The sequence below is a fragment of the Patagioenas fasciata genome, chromosome 1, assembly GCF_037038585.1.
Source record: "Patagioenas fasciata isolate bPatFas1 chromosome 1, bPatFas1.hap1, whole genome shotgun sequence".
NCBI lineage: Eukaryota > Metazoa > Chordata > Aves > Columbiformes > Columbidae > Patagioenas > Patagioenas fasciata.
The window spans coordinates 62,955,350-62,969,413 of NC_092520.1; the positions used below are offsets into that span (position 1 = coordinate 62,955,350).

The following is a 14,064-nucleotide window of genomic DNA, read 5'->3' on the forward strand; positions in this document are numbered from 1 at the left end:
TTAGTAACCCCTTCTCTGCTGCACACCACAGTGCCAGCCAGCTTGACTACAAGCTCAGTGGCCAAGACATATCACTTTCCAGTCATCCTCTTTCTCTTTCAGTCACTAAGGCACTGTTCTACTTATGAACCAAATAGCCTTACAACTTCAGACACAGCTTTGCCTTCTGCATCACTCAAGAGGGGCAAAGATGCAAGTGTTGGGACAGGTACCCTAGATAAATAACTCAGATTTCAAAAATACAGCGAACTAAGTGTAGCAGACAATGAGGAAAAGCAGTTGGCTACACAAAAAAGCCCGCCTTGGTGGGGGCTGGCAGGACAGAATGCTTCTCAGTCCTTATCCTGCTTCTTAAACGTAACTCAGCACACCACAGTGGTCAGCCCTCTGAGCCTGCCAGCAAATTATTGCTCACACAATCACAGATACAGGAGTTGCACTCACCTTTCCCACAGTATGTCTTCTTTTACAGGGGCACATACCAGCTGTCCTTTTATATATGCATCTGCATCTTTAATAAATGAGGAGATTGCCTGAAGAAGGTTCTTTGCATCATCCATGCTCTCATCACTAAATTCTACTGCTACAGAAAAAAACCAAATATTTGATTGATTATGATAGAAAGGATGTTGTGTGTCACACATAGAAACAATACTCTGAGATGAAGCAATTCCAGGAAAAGTTTGTCATTTGTCACAGCAAACTCTTCTTACAATTAATTACATATTTAATTAAAAACCTCTGTTCTTCATGCACACTAGATAAATCAATATAAAAGACAATCATTACATAAGAAATAATAACCTACTAGGAAGCCATCAGACTGATTCAAAAAAGGTGTCTGGAGCTGATTGAAGCAATAGCTACTTTACTTTAATTCCTTTTTTTCATTATTGAATCCCTTGGTGAAGTTATTACTCCAAAGCATTTGGACTGGATATATTTCTAAGCAGCCCTCAGATTTAAGTTGGCAAGACATACCTTTGATTTCACCCCTAATTTTGTTCCTATTCTAATTGAGGCAGACACAATCTGTCTTTGCAGACCTCCAAAGAGATCTAAAACTCTCACCACTGACTCTGTGAGGAATACAGGCACTTTTAATGAAAGGGTTGCTTCACCAGCATCTAAAATCTAGACTGCTTTAAGATTTTGCAGTCTCGATTCTGCATTAGAGATATGATTCCCTCACAATATGACAGCTAAACTGGTTTAAACAATTTTTGAAGGCAACTATTAAAGAAAACACAAATTGTTCAAACTCATAAGGGTATATTTGGGATGGGACTAATCACATTCAACTTACATCTAAGCCTCTTTATAGTCACTAGGAAGAAGGATAAAACCTTAAGTTAAATGATTCATCACATCCTAAGGAGAGCTTCTGCTTTATGATGCTATTTGCTATACTCTAACACTACAGTGCTTCTCTTTCACCAAATGGAAAAAGACAACATCAGCCACACCACCAGCACGACACCCATGCACAGGGACACCCTCACTGCACTCAGTGGGACTTCAGCTTTGGCAGGCTTGTATTTTATGATTCTTGAATGAGATAATTCTCACCTTGCTCACCCCCTCACAAGCACAGGTGCTGGACTGGCCCCCCGGCACTTTTACTGTGAGCTGCCATCAGCGAGAGACAATTCTTCTATTTGTAAAGCAACACGCAATTTTCTATAGAAGAACTTTCACACCCCACACAAGAGAGCTCACGTGCCTTTGGTGAAAGTTGTCCACCAAGGACAGGCCTAAGTCTAAATCACAGAATGACAGAATCACAGAATGGTTGTGGTTGGAAGGGACCTCTGGAGATCACCTAGTCCAACCCACGCACTAAAGCAAGTTCACCCAGAGCAGATCACCAGGCTGGTTTTGAATGTCTCCAGAGAAGGAGACTCCACAACCTCTCTGGGCAGCCTGTTCCAGTGCTCTGGCACCCTCGAGTAAAGAAGTTTCTCCTCATATTTAGATGGAACCTCCTGTGCTTCAGCCTGTGTCTGTTGCCCCTCATCCTATTGTTGGGCATCACTAAAAGGAGTCTGGTCCCACCCACCCTTGAGATATTTATAAATATTGATGAGATACCCCCCTCAGCCTCCTCCAGGCTGAACAGACCCAGCTCTCTCAGTCTCTCCTCATAAGAGACACCAGTTGATTACTTGTTTCAAAGAGCCATACACAGCCAGTGCAATATTGCTTCACCATTTTATCCCTGATTTCTGCACTAAGGTACACCCAAACTATAGCTTGCAGCATATTCCTAATCTCATCAGCGCTGAGCATCCTCTGTAGCTTCCACAGCAATCTCACCTCTGGTCCTGCACACAGCCGACTGCCTTGAGCAATTACCTAATGCTGCACAGAGACCCTTTAGAGCAGAGAGTCTGAGCAAGTGGACAGACCTAAGAGGGCAGAAGAAGGCAGAAGTGAGACCTGATCTCGATTCCATTAGCCCAAATCCCAAAGACGTTTAACTGTTTAAACATACTTTCCACAGGGTTTACCCCTGTATAACTAAGGCATAAGTCTGGGCCTGTATTTGTCAGATTTTCCAATTTTGTGTAATTAAAAGTCTGCATTGCTGCCTCATTAAGACTGGTTTTAAAATTAAGCTTTACTCAGCTTTTAAAAAGACCAATGTACAGAAAACAGTGAGATATTGAAAGAGATCATTTATATCCACTACGAATACTCAACTGATTACCCTGGTTACAGAAACTCCACAAGGAATACTTGATGAAAGTTCATCCTGATGAAACCCACTTTGATTAAAGCTGTTCTTCTTCCCTCAGGGCCCTCTCCTAAACCACTGCCTGCAGGCACTGCAAACCCACAGCACAGCACAGGCAAGCCTGGCTCTGTAAGTCTTCACCATACTCCCTACTCCTTCCCTCCTTTGCCACCGATGGCATCATCGCTACATCATCAAATTACAAAAACATTTGTTTATTAGCACTAGGAAGTAATCAAAGACCAGAGGGTCCAAAATGTGACAACTCACTCAAGTTCACAAAATCATTGGAGCAGTTCTGGTAACCAGAAAAGCATTTGTGGTCAGAACCCCGCTGCCTGCAGCAGGTTCACAGCTCCTCCACATAACTGCAAAAGTGAAGCCGCTACTGAGGAGATGCAAGAGGAGAAGAAGTGACTTGCAACAGGGTCCCACCGGGTTTCGGAGACAGCACCGCTTCTTTAAAGCTGCACCCAGAAGCGGCCTGGCAGGCATGTTGGTGGTGGGACACCATACTGTTGCCTGTGCCACCTAGGAAAGACCTTTTCCCAACAGCCCCAGGTAGGATGAAGGGTGGTAATTCAGGCCATGAAGGGGACAGCCAGAGGCACCAGCCAGTGTAGCAGGTCTAGATCACCACCAATGCTGCTAGAGCTCAGCTTAATGGAGGGTGATGGAGATGGAGTAGAGGATCCCCTGCAGAGACACACTGGGCAAGGGTGATGTCCTGCATCAAAGCTTCTTCCTTCTGTGTTTTCTCCTCTTCCCCACAGGCAAGGCACCCAGCTTTACCCTCCCTATGACAGCGACTGCCATGGGATGGGGGCCCCTGCTCACAAAAAAAACATGCACCTCCTACATACACCCCTCCAGCCCTTATCCCTCCATGGCTGCGGCAGTTTGGAGTCATGTTTGTCCCCAGGTGCTCATCAGCACACACACATGCAGGGGGCAGCCCCAGACCACAAAAAAAGGCACAATCCAAGCCCACGATCTGTGTAAACCACAGCACCAAGCATGAGTCAATCCCAGCTGTCAGGAGCTGCCCTCATCCACATGCCCACAAAGACCTTCTATGGCCTCGATCCAAGGGACGCAGTAACATCACCCGACCTTTCAAACCTGGATTTCAGCAAGAATAAAAAGGCTCTTCTGCACAGGCAGGGATGGAAGGAATCATGGCCAACTGGTTTAGGCTACGAAAACCTTTTTAGGACCAAACAGAATGTGCCTGGGATTTCACTTCTAATAGAAATACTTAGGAAGCATACAGCAAGATGAGGAGGAGTGCAGTAAACTTAGCTTTAGACCAAAGTGAATTGACAGCAGGGACCCAGACTGACAGGCTGCATAGTAAATTACTGGCTCAGCAGGGAGCGACTCTGGTTCTTCACCTGACAGCAGATAACTGCGCCCTACCACACAGGGTGGAGGTGGCAAGTGTAGCAGACCTTCCAGAAACCCTTATCTGCTGACTGGTTTACTGGCACTACTGTACTCTGGCGTAACACCACTCCAACCTTTCATCAAAGCCACCTACATTTGCATAGGTAGCCCTCTGTTTTTATCACAGGAAGGTGTTTAACTTAGAAGTAAGGCAAAAAAAGGGTCATGTCTGTCTTGCAGGGGTTCAAATGCAGTCAGCTGAGATGCAGAGGAGAAGGCTTGTAGGCAGCCCTCTGCTGCAGGGCTCCAAGGCCATTCCTTGCCCCAAGGCAAGCTTAGAAATTGCCAGCCATTCCACTTTTGTTTACAGGACAAACATATATAGGTTAGTGTTGTAGGTGTTAGCCTTTTTTTCCTGTTTTAAATACACGTTTGTTCAGGACTCCCCAATGCCACCAGCTGCAGCCGGGCTGCCAATTATGTGTGCACAACGTATTTCATCTCCTGACAGAGACCCAGAGGAAACAGCCCAGCATGCCACTGCCCTGCAGCATCACCCCAAAACAGCCCAGCATGTCACTGCCCCGCAGTGGCAGCGCTCTCCACCACCTGCCCCCTCTCCTGCTTCAAACAGGGGCTTGCTCTGCAGGAAACCTCCCACCTGGATCCACTCCTCCCTTCCAACCATGGTGGAGGTCCGTAGTTAATAACCAGGAGTCTCTTTACTATCCCATGCTTCAAAATGCTTCAGGAATACACGGCATTCCCAGTGCCTTCAGCTGCCTTGGGAGAGAGAGGCTCCACCAAGAAGACCAGACGGGTGGCTCGAGAATTCTTGGCCCAATGACTGCATGTCTATCAAGGCTTGCAGCGCACTGCATGTCGATGGACAGTAACAAAGTCACAGTCACGCCAGCTCCCACAATTACACTGCTAGAGGTGCTTTATCTGAGGCAGACAGAGGCCCACTGAAATAACACAGCAATATTTCCCTGTGCTCCGCCATCCCCTTACCATGCCATGGCAGACAACAAGCCAGCTGACACAGCAGTGGCTGGGGAACTACTGTCTGCTGTTGGTAAAACTGGTAAAAACACGATTCATATGAAAACCTCCTCCAGTTCAAAGTAGCACCTGCCTGCTGGAAACACCACAACATAGACAGGGAAGCTGACAACATCTCCCGCACCTCTCGCCACCAGCAGTGTTTGCCAGGCTAAGATGATCATTAGGTTATCATGCGCAGGTGTGAGCGAGCTGCACTGCACTACAGAACTGCTTCAACACTCACTAACTCCACAGGACAAAAAATGACAATGCAGCAGGGAGATAAAAACTTATTAGCAAGCCCTTGTCATAGCCTACAGGAATATAAGGCAAAGCTCTACCTAGATACATCTCCAAAACCAGCTGACTATGACTGAAATGCAAAAGGCTGCAACAGATGCCAATCAGAGATGGAGGTAATTCATTAATTGGAAGTGCAATTAATTGAGAGTTGCAATTAACTGTGGCTCAGGAAGGTATTTAGACAAACGGTTAAGCACTGTCCTTGGTAAAGATGCAAAATTTTCTGAAGGAGAGCCAAAGAGCAGCCCCGCAGAGCACCACCAACCCTTCCACCAGCCAGAGGGGAGATCCTGCTCCACCACCACACCCCTGCATCGCCAGTCTGGGAAGTAGAAAGGAAAGCCAAGAATATCTCAAAAAATAAAGTGTTTTGTTTTGTTTTTCCTTACCTGAGCTGTATCTGCTGCGCAAACAAAACATTCTGAATTGATCCGACGAAAATTTCTTCAGGAAATCCTAGACTCCACCCAGGAAAAGACAGCTTTAGCATTATATCAAACAAGTCCTTCAGGAGGTATTCCACCCCCTCATACTGGCTTCACAGCATATTTCAGACAAGATAACATGACAAATAACCTGTCTTTGTAGTTTAAGAAAGGCATAAAAGCTTTAAACTATAACACCGGTTTAAAGTATAAACTAAATAAAATCTAATTCCATATAAGATAGATGTGCATACATATATACAAGATATAAATATACACACAATGGTCAAATACAAGATGGTAAAAAGTACTTTGTAATTATGATCAAACATACACTGTAAAACACCAAACAAACAAAAACAAACAGAAAAACCCCACACAAACAAAACAAGCTGAAATGACGAGTCTAAAACCAGGATACAGGTCAGCTCCTGAGTTTTGCAAACTTTACGAAAAAAGAAAGACTTCACAGAATCACAGAATGTGAGGGATTGGAAGGGACCTCAAAAGATCATCCAGTCCAATCCCCCTGCCAGAGCAGGAACGCCCAGATGAGGTTACATAGGAATGCGTCCAGGCAGCTTTTGAATGTCTCCAGAGAAGGAGACTCCACAACCCCCCTGGGCAGCCTGTTCCAGTGTCTGTCACCCTCACTGAGAAGAAGTTTCTTCTCAAATTTAAGCAGAACCTTTTGTGTTCCAGTTTGTACCCATTACTCCTTGTCCTACCATTGGTTGTCACCGAGAAGAGCCTGGTTCCATCCTTGTGACACTCACCCTTTATATATCTGTAAACACTAATGAGGCCACCCCTCAGCCTCCTCTTCTCCAAGCTAAAGAGACCCAGCTCCCTCAGCCTTTCCTCATAAGGGAGATGCTCCACTCCCTTCATCATCTTCATTGCCCTGCACTGGACTCTCTCCAGCAGTTCCCTGTCCTTCTTGAACTGAGGGGACCAGAACCAGACACAATATTCCAGATGTGGTCTCACCAGGGCACAGTAGAGGGGGAGGAGAACCTCTCTCGACCTACTAACCAGCCCCCTTCTAATACACCCCAGGGTGTCATTGGCCTTCCTGGCCACAAGGGCACAGTGCTGGCTCATGGTCATCCTGCTGTCCACCAGGACCCCCAGGTCCCTTTCCCCTACACTGCTCTCTAATAGGTCATTCCCCAACTTATACTGGAACCTGGGGTTGTTCCTGCCCAGATGCAAGACTCTACACTTGCTCTTGTTACACTTCATTAAATTTTTCCCCGCCCAACTCTCCAGCCTGTCCAGGTCTTGCTGGATAGCAGCACAGCCTTCTGGCGTGTCAGCCACTCCTCCCAGCTTGGGGTTATCAGTAAACCTCCTGACAGTGCACTCTGTTCCCTCATCCAAATCATTGATGAATATATTGAATAATATAATATTATTATTAATGTTATATCATAATTTATTGAATAATAATATACTTCTTGAAAAAGAAAATAAGTGTTCCTTTTCTGCAGGATGAGAACATGAAGGAAAACAGGGACTGAACAAATATAACAAAAATATATATTTTTAAAATTTTGCTAGAATTTATCTGTATTAATTATGAAAACTCCTTAATTTCACCCTAATATTTATCTAGCTTAACAAATAATTTACTGCAGTAAATAGTAAATTATTACTACTAGCATAATTAATTTACACTAATACTATAAAGAACTATTGAGGTGTTTGCGAAGTACACTGATAAAACATTCAACCACTTCTAAATCTGCTTTCAGCAATGCTGGACACCGTGGCAGACTGATTATGAACACTGCATTCCTGCCTTTTTTTTTTTAATTTGCAAATTGGTGATGGTAAGTTTGTAACAGTGAAGTGCCACTGAAACAGGAAATCATAAGAAGTTAATGCAAGCAAGAGAATATGGAAAGTGTCATTGGCTTAAAGATACACATTTCAAAATTTAGCTTCTGCTACCAGACTAAACCAGCCTGAACACTGAAGTTAGGAAAGTGTCAGCAATGTGCTACCTCTCAAGTGAAAACAGAAATAATTGAGTATATCAGGGCAGGATAAATCAAGAAAAGACAGTTATAACTGGCTGTTCTGGTAGGTGTCATTTGGTTGGTTTAAAATAAACTCTATATAACTGAGTGTACTGAATCTGCCCAAAAGAGTTATGCTAATAACAATGCAAGAAGAATATGAGTAAAGTACAGAAATAAATTTGGATTTGGGAAAGGACTATCTGAACTGGAAAAACTAACTCTGCCTTTCGTTAAAAACAGAGCATGGAGAAACTATAGTAGCTCTTTGAAAGCTGTTTGCTCAGCCATGAGTTATTGCAACACGCTTGATTTTGGGGATAAGAACTAATAGCTATTTTAAAAAAATATATATAGGAGAAGTGGACACGGGGGAGGGAAAACAGGGGAGCTGGACAGAGAGGCTGCAGGGCAGCCATGTCCAGGTGATGTCCTGGAATGTAGATGGCCACCAGTGGGAGCAAGGGAAGGCCACAGGCCCTGTCCCAGACAGGCCCCTCTCTTCTGGAACATGCATAAAAACTTCCACGTAGGGCTTAACATCTGTTTAAGGGCAGAATTTAAAAGTGAAGAGCCACAAGGGAAGAGAGATAGCCCTGAAGTTTTTGTTTTCTCAACACAAACAAGTCCCATGGCAGACATGGAGGGGAACGTTTCTACACATTATTTTTAACTGCACGGCATTTGTGGTCATTTCTCCACCCTGTCCAGAACATCTGCTGAGACTTGGGAAATTTCTGTGAAAAAACTGTGAGCGACGGGTAATTTTCCTGGGGGAGACAGGGCTTAATTCTAGCCAGACACCATCAGGAGAATTAAGAATAAAGCAGCTCATATTGAACTCCTTTTTAAAGGGATTTTAATTAAGTCTTCCGAGAGGGCAAAGGGGAACATATGTGCTGAAACAGCCTCTCAAGCTTTGTCTAAAGGCAGGAAATTACCCACTTCTGGCGATAGCTGTCAGCCGTCAGGGCAGCCGCCCTAGCGCCAGGCACAGCTGTATTGTACGTGCCTGGCAGAGAAACCTGCTTGGGCTAACACCAAAAACTCTGGGACACAGCAAAATAAGACATATTCATGTGGGTATCAAAAGACAAAACTCCCTGTGCATCAGCAAGGTGGCCGTATAAAAATAAAGGAGAATACGAGGGGCCACTGGCACAGTGTGGTTGCAGAACACACAATAGCTTCCTGACGAAATGCTGATGCTATGTCCCATTTCACCCAAAGGACAACAAGAAAAAAGTCTGCTTTTTTCTAAGTCCCAGAAGCATATGCACTGTTGAGAGTAGACAGATGAGAACCCACTGCTATAGAGCAGAATAACTGGTTGGAAAAGACCCTTGAGACTGTTGAGTCCAACCATAAACCTATGATGCAGAAAGTCAGGTTCTGGGCACAAACGCTGCTCCTACAAATGTTCTCAGCTCAGCAAAATCAACATTATAAGCAAACCCTGAGATCAAGCAGGCTTCCTACATCCAGACCCACAATAACAGGTACATCAGCACTAGGGAAACACTCCACTTCAGGTCTTTTGCTGTAGTGTAAGCACACACTCCAGTGTTTTCTTAAAAGAGGGCTGTGATTAATATTCTTGTAGTACAAACATACATTGCTTCAATTCACAGAAAGAAATTACCTTAATTGTTATGTAGTTTTTCAATGACTTGGACATTTTTTCTTGACTTCCTTTAACATGCAAGTGCCCTAGAACAACAGAAAAAAAAAATCAGGATAAATGAGCATGCTTTTGAATGGGGAGTGAATGAGAAAGACTGCACTGAGGCACTGGAAACACTGGAGGCAGCATACGCTGTGATGGATATGTGCCAACCATTTCAACGCAACACGTAACATATACAGCTTTACCTACAGACCCGCGTGTCTCTCCATAGTCAACTTTGGCTGGGTGAATTTTAAAACACAGGAAAATAAAATGCGTGCATTTTTGTTTTGTTTGTGTGTTTGTTGGTTTTGTTTTGGTTTGGGTTTTAAGAAAAAGAAACACCACCACTGTGAGCAGAGACATTAATAATGAAGAAACAAAACAACTCCCTGCTCCGAATTCGTAATGAACTCACAAAAACAAGCAAGCAAATACTTCTGTGAAGACTGAGAAAAATACCTTATCTGTTACTCTTGACTTATTAGAAGTATTTTAAGACCTTTAAAGACCTTCCAGTGATCCCACATTACAATATTCTTGAAAGTCAAACAATTTTCTGTTCTCAGTACTTGCCAGTTGCTGTTACACTGTTGGTATTTTTTTTGATCCAAAAGTTAATTGTGCTGGTTCAAAACAGCTTACATGTAAAATAAATTTTCTGCACACTCCAGACTTTGGGAGAGAGGAGAACTGGGAGGGATAGATGTAGCTATGATACCTAATTTGAATTAGCTTATTTTAAAACACAATCTCTGAGCACTGCTAGATCTTCTAATAGACATGTGGACTGTTGGTTTGCAGGGCTGTGGTCCAGAAAAAAGGCAGTAACCATCTCCATCGCATTTAGGAGAGTCCACATGGCTCAGAAGCAGGTCAGGAGATGGGCAACCTCAGGCTCTATGTTCCTGGGCCTCATCCATGCCAGACACAGCACCAACACGGATGGAAAACATCAATTATTCACAGCACCAGGGAGATGCTGAACACACAGCCAATGAAAGACCTCCCAGCACCACTTCGGAAATGGTGTTAAAGCCTTAATTCGATTCTCCTAGTAACAGCATAATTTTGTAAGTAACTGATCACCCACAACTAACACGCAATTTTCAGGCATGTTGTGATCTGCAGAATCCAGCACTTAATCGTACTTAGAGGCAGACTTCTAAGCATGAACTTTTCTTACTCTGTAATACCACAGCAGTGCTCTATAGTCTTTCAGACTGGGCAGTCTGGCATCACCAATTCCTCAGAGTGACAAGGACAACCTACGACTGTGCTTCTACTTTTACAGGTGGTGGCAGAGGTGGCATTTCTGCTCAGCAGCCCAAGAACCTGTCTGAATATTGTGCTTCTCTCCACACAGCGCTGCTCTTGCAGCCTTGCCTGGAACCCATTCTCTTCCACAAGTTGATAAAACTCTCACTATGCTTGTCTAGATACAAAAGCAACACACTCAGGCCCAGTAAATGAGTGTGAAAAGCCTCTGGTTTAACTTCTTAGCTATTTCTGACAACAATTCAAAGCACCAGGGATTCCTCACATGAAGGCTACCTCTGGTCCTACCCCGACAATCTGGAAATTTAGCTTTGAACAACACACTCTATGGAGAGTAGGAAAGAAGCAAAAGATCTATGAATACAGAACCAACTACAGCAGAAATCTACAATCAACCCAAAATCTCGTTTCCATTGTATTTGTTCTGACTGTCAGCAGGTGAGGCCATTTTCACCACTGCATGGTTAAACTCCAGGCCCCCAATAAGAACATTCAGGCTGTCAGAAGCACTGGACACCTACAGCTCTTGCAACTCAAGTAAAACCCACAGACAAACTTCTCCTGGGAGAAGGGGATTAGCCCAGGTACGATTAATATTTTCTTCTTTTCAAAGACGTCTAAATATCAACTTAACTTCAGGCAGCCAAGCTTAAAATAGTTTGATTGTGTTTTTCTAATAAGCTACAGGTAACATCTGAATTGGAAATAACACTCCTCTTCAAGAGTTTCAGCACTTAGAATGATTTCATTAAAGAATCACAAAATACAAGGATTTTCATAACTTTGGCTTGGCACTCTTCCCAGAGTACAAGTAGTCTAAAAATAAAGTCCTTATAAGAAGATTTATCCCCAGTGCAGGGATTTTCATTCTCTAATGGGGATTGCTCCTCCAATTCCGAGGCTGCTAAAATTCTGAAGTCTGTTACCAGAATAAATTGTTCCTGAAGCCAATTCATTTGCTCTAAATAATTCACACTATCTTCCTCCAGCAAATTTTTTTGACTTAATGAATGTGATCTGTCAGCTCCTAGAGAACTTCAATGTACAAACTGCCCTTGGTATTAAGTTCTTATTATTTTTCCTTTTTTTTTTTTTTCTTTTAAGAAAAATTGACTCCTCTGTAATTTAGTTAGTTTCAAAGAATATTTCCCCTACAGTTTGAACTCCAAGCTTGAAAAGTCAGATTCACTGGTTTTCAACAGAAGGCTCCACCTGGAAGTAAGCAGTGCATCTCGGTGGACACGCAGAGAACTCCCCAGCACTTCAGGAGCAAAAAACACCCTGAAGTAAGCACTAGCTTCTGGACAATTGCTCTTGATTTATAATAGGCTCTGCACTGTTAACTGAAACTAAAATTCAATAGTCATCCCACACAGTACAAACACATATAAAAAAGAAAGCCCAAGTAATTCCCAGGGCGTAGCACAGGTTTAACTCTGTATCTCTTACTCAGGGAAGTAGCTCAAAGAGTTCACCAAGACATCTTGCACAAAGTACTGTTCAGCAAGAAGATTTGAACCTGCCCTCAGTTCTCTGCAGACCATCCAGAATCACCATGACTGCAACAGGAACAACCAATTTCAAGATTTCCATCAATGGGAACAGCATTAGTACCACCAGACAATGATGTGGTTGAAAGTCCAGCAAGGAGCAGTTCTACATCATGCCGGGCAGCACCATATGCTGAAGACCAAGCGAGTAAAAGACACTTTGGTACAGTTTAGGCATAGGTAGTGAGGTCACTTCTGGAGGAAGAGACAATGTCTGGGACATCTACGGGCTACAGCAACACCAAGTCACTCACACTCCATAGAAAAGCAGAGAGACACTGAAGTGGGTCAGAGCACTAGAGAGAGTTAAGGGACAACAACGACAAGACCCAGTTGTCCCTAGTTTTCCACAGAGCCCAGGGGTGAGTGACTTGGTCTTTACGTAGTCCACAGATATCATGGACCTCCTTATCTCTACCCACCAGCAACCTCATTGATCAAGCCTGACCAAAGTAGACCAAAGCACCTGACTGACTTGTTCTTCAGCATGAACCTTGTTTCTCATACCCATCACTAGATGTAATGCTACTGGTGGATAAAATAAAGGCTTCCCAGGAGAATTTAAGTAGTCACAGGAACGTGAATTGAGCACATGGAACGTCCACTGGTTGGTTGCTGCAGCAGAGCATCTGCCTGCAAGGCTTCCCTCCACATTTCAAACCGTACAGAACATACCAGTTCAAACATTTCCCTGCAGGATCACAACTTCGTAAGCTTTGTTGTTGATCAGTTCATGTATCTTAGGATTCTTCCATTCTTATTTTCCAGTAGTCTTTTGTTATGATGATTAAAAGCCTTTCATGGTACTTACAAGCTATTTGATTCTGTATGCTCCTGAAAACTTTTTTTTTTAAGCCCACAAGCAACTGGTGCTGAGAGACACTGCAGAACAAGACTTTTTTTTCTATTCCAAATGATTTTCAAATGTTACAATCAGCTACCTGCCCACCTGCCACCTCCACACCCTGCCCTCAGATACTGCCAGTTCTGGTTCTGACAGCAGGAATTTCTGGTTTTAGCAGGACCACATGAACACATACAGAAAAGATCAACAATTTTCATCCTCTTCCTGCCAGACTGTTAGAGCCAAAATACATTTTAAGAAGAAAGTCTATCATGAAGAGCATCCTCAAATTCTAAGGAAACGCAAATCAAAGGGAATGAGATGCTACAGGAAAAATTACTCTTTCCACATTTTTAATTACAAGTAAACACTGTACATGGGCAACACATATACTGTTATTATTTGGAGGTTGCCCCAGATGAAATTCAGGAATACTTCACTGTAACTACTACAGTTTCAAGATTCACTCTCATTTATGTTTCTTCACCTAGTGAGGACAGGAACTTGGTCACTGTAGTAGAGCATCTGTTTTCATACCATACAAATGCCAAACCTAAAAAAAATCCCACCATCCTTATATTTGTACAGACCTCTGAGGTGATTAATATTTTACTTACCAGAATGCAAAAAGTAATTCCCCCATTGCTCACACTGATGATAGGCCTCGCACTGTGCAATTTCATTTTCATGATGAGGAAATGCAAGATCTACTCCACCAGTATGGATGTCCAGCTGCTTTCCAAACACTGCACTGTAATAATAGTAGAAGACTACAAAAGCTTTTTGTAAAAGAAATGTAGAAAA

General features: G+C 43.3%; 1 protein-coding gene across 6 annotated transcripts in view; it reads right to left on the reverse strand.

Annotated features, from left to right (window-relative positions):
* CARS2 (cysteinyl-tRNA synthetase 2, mitochondrial) overlaps positions 1–14,064 on the reverse strand; it is a 41,696-nt gene that overhangs the window by 10,882 nt on the left and 16,750 nt on the right. For all 6 annotated transcript variants that reach the window (XM_065829643.2, XM_065829645.2, XM_065829644.2 and 3 more), the window contains 4 exons: positions 13,878–14,011; positions 9,565–9,632; positions 5,863–5,929; positions 445–583 (listed from right to left, as the gene is read on the reverse strand). In XM_065829643.2, coding sequence (XP_065685715.2) covers positions 445–583; positions 5,863–5,929; positions 9,565–9,632; positions 13,878–14,011 — 408 coding nt within the window. The remainder of the gene's footprint in view (positions 1–444; positions 584–5,862; positions 5,930–9,564; positions 9,633–13,877; positions 14,012–14,064) is intronic.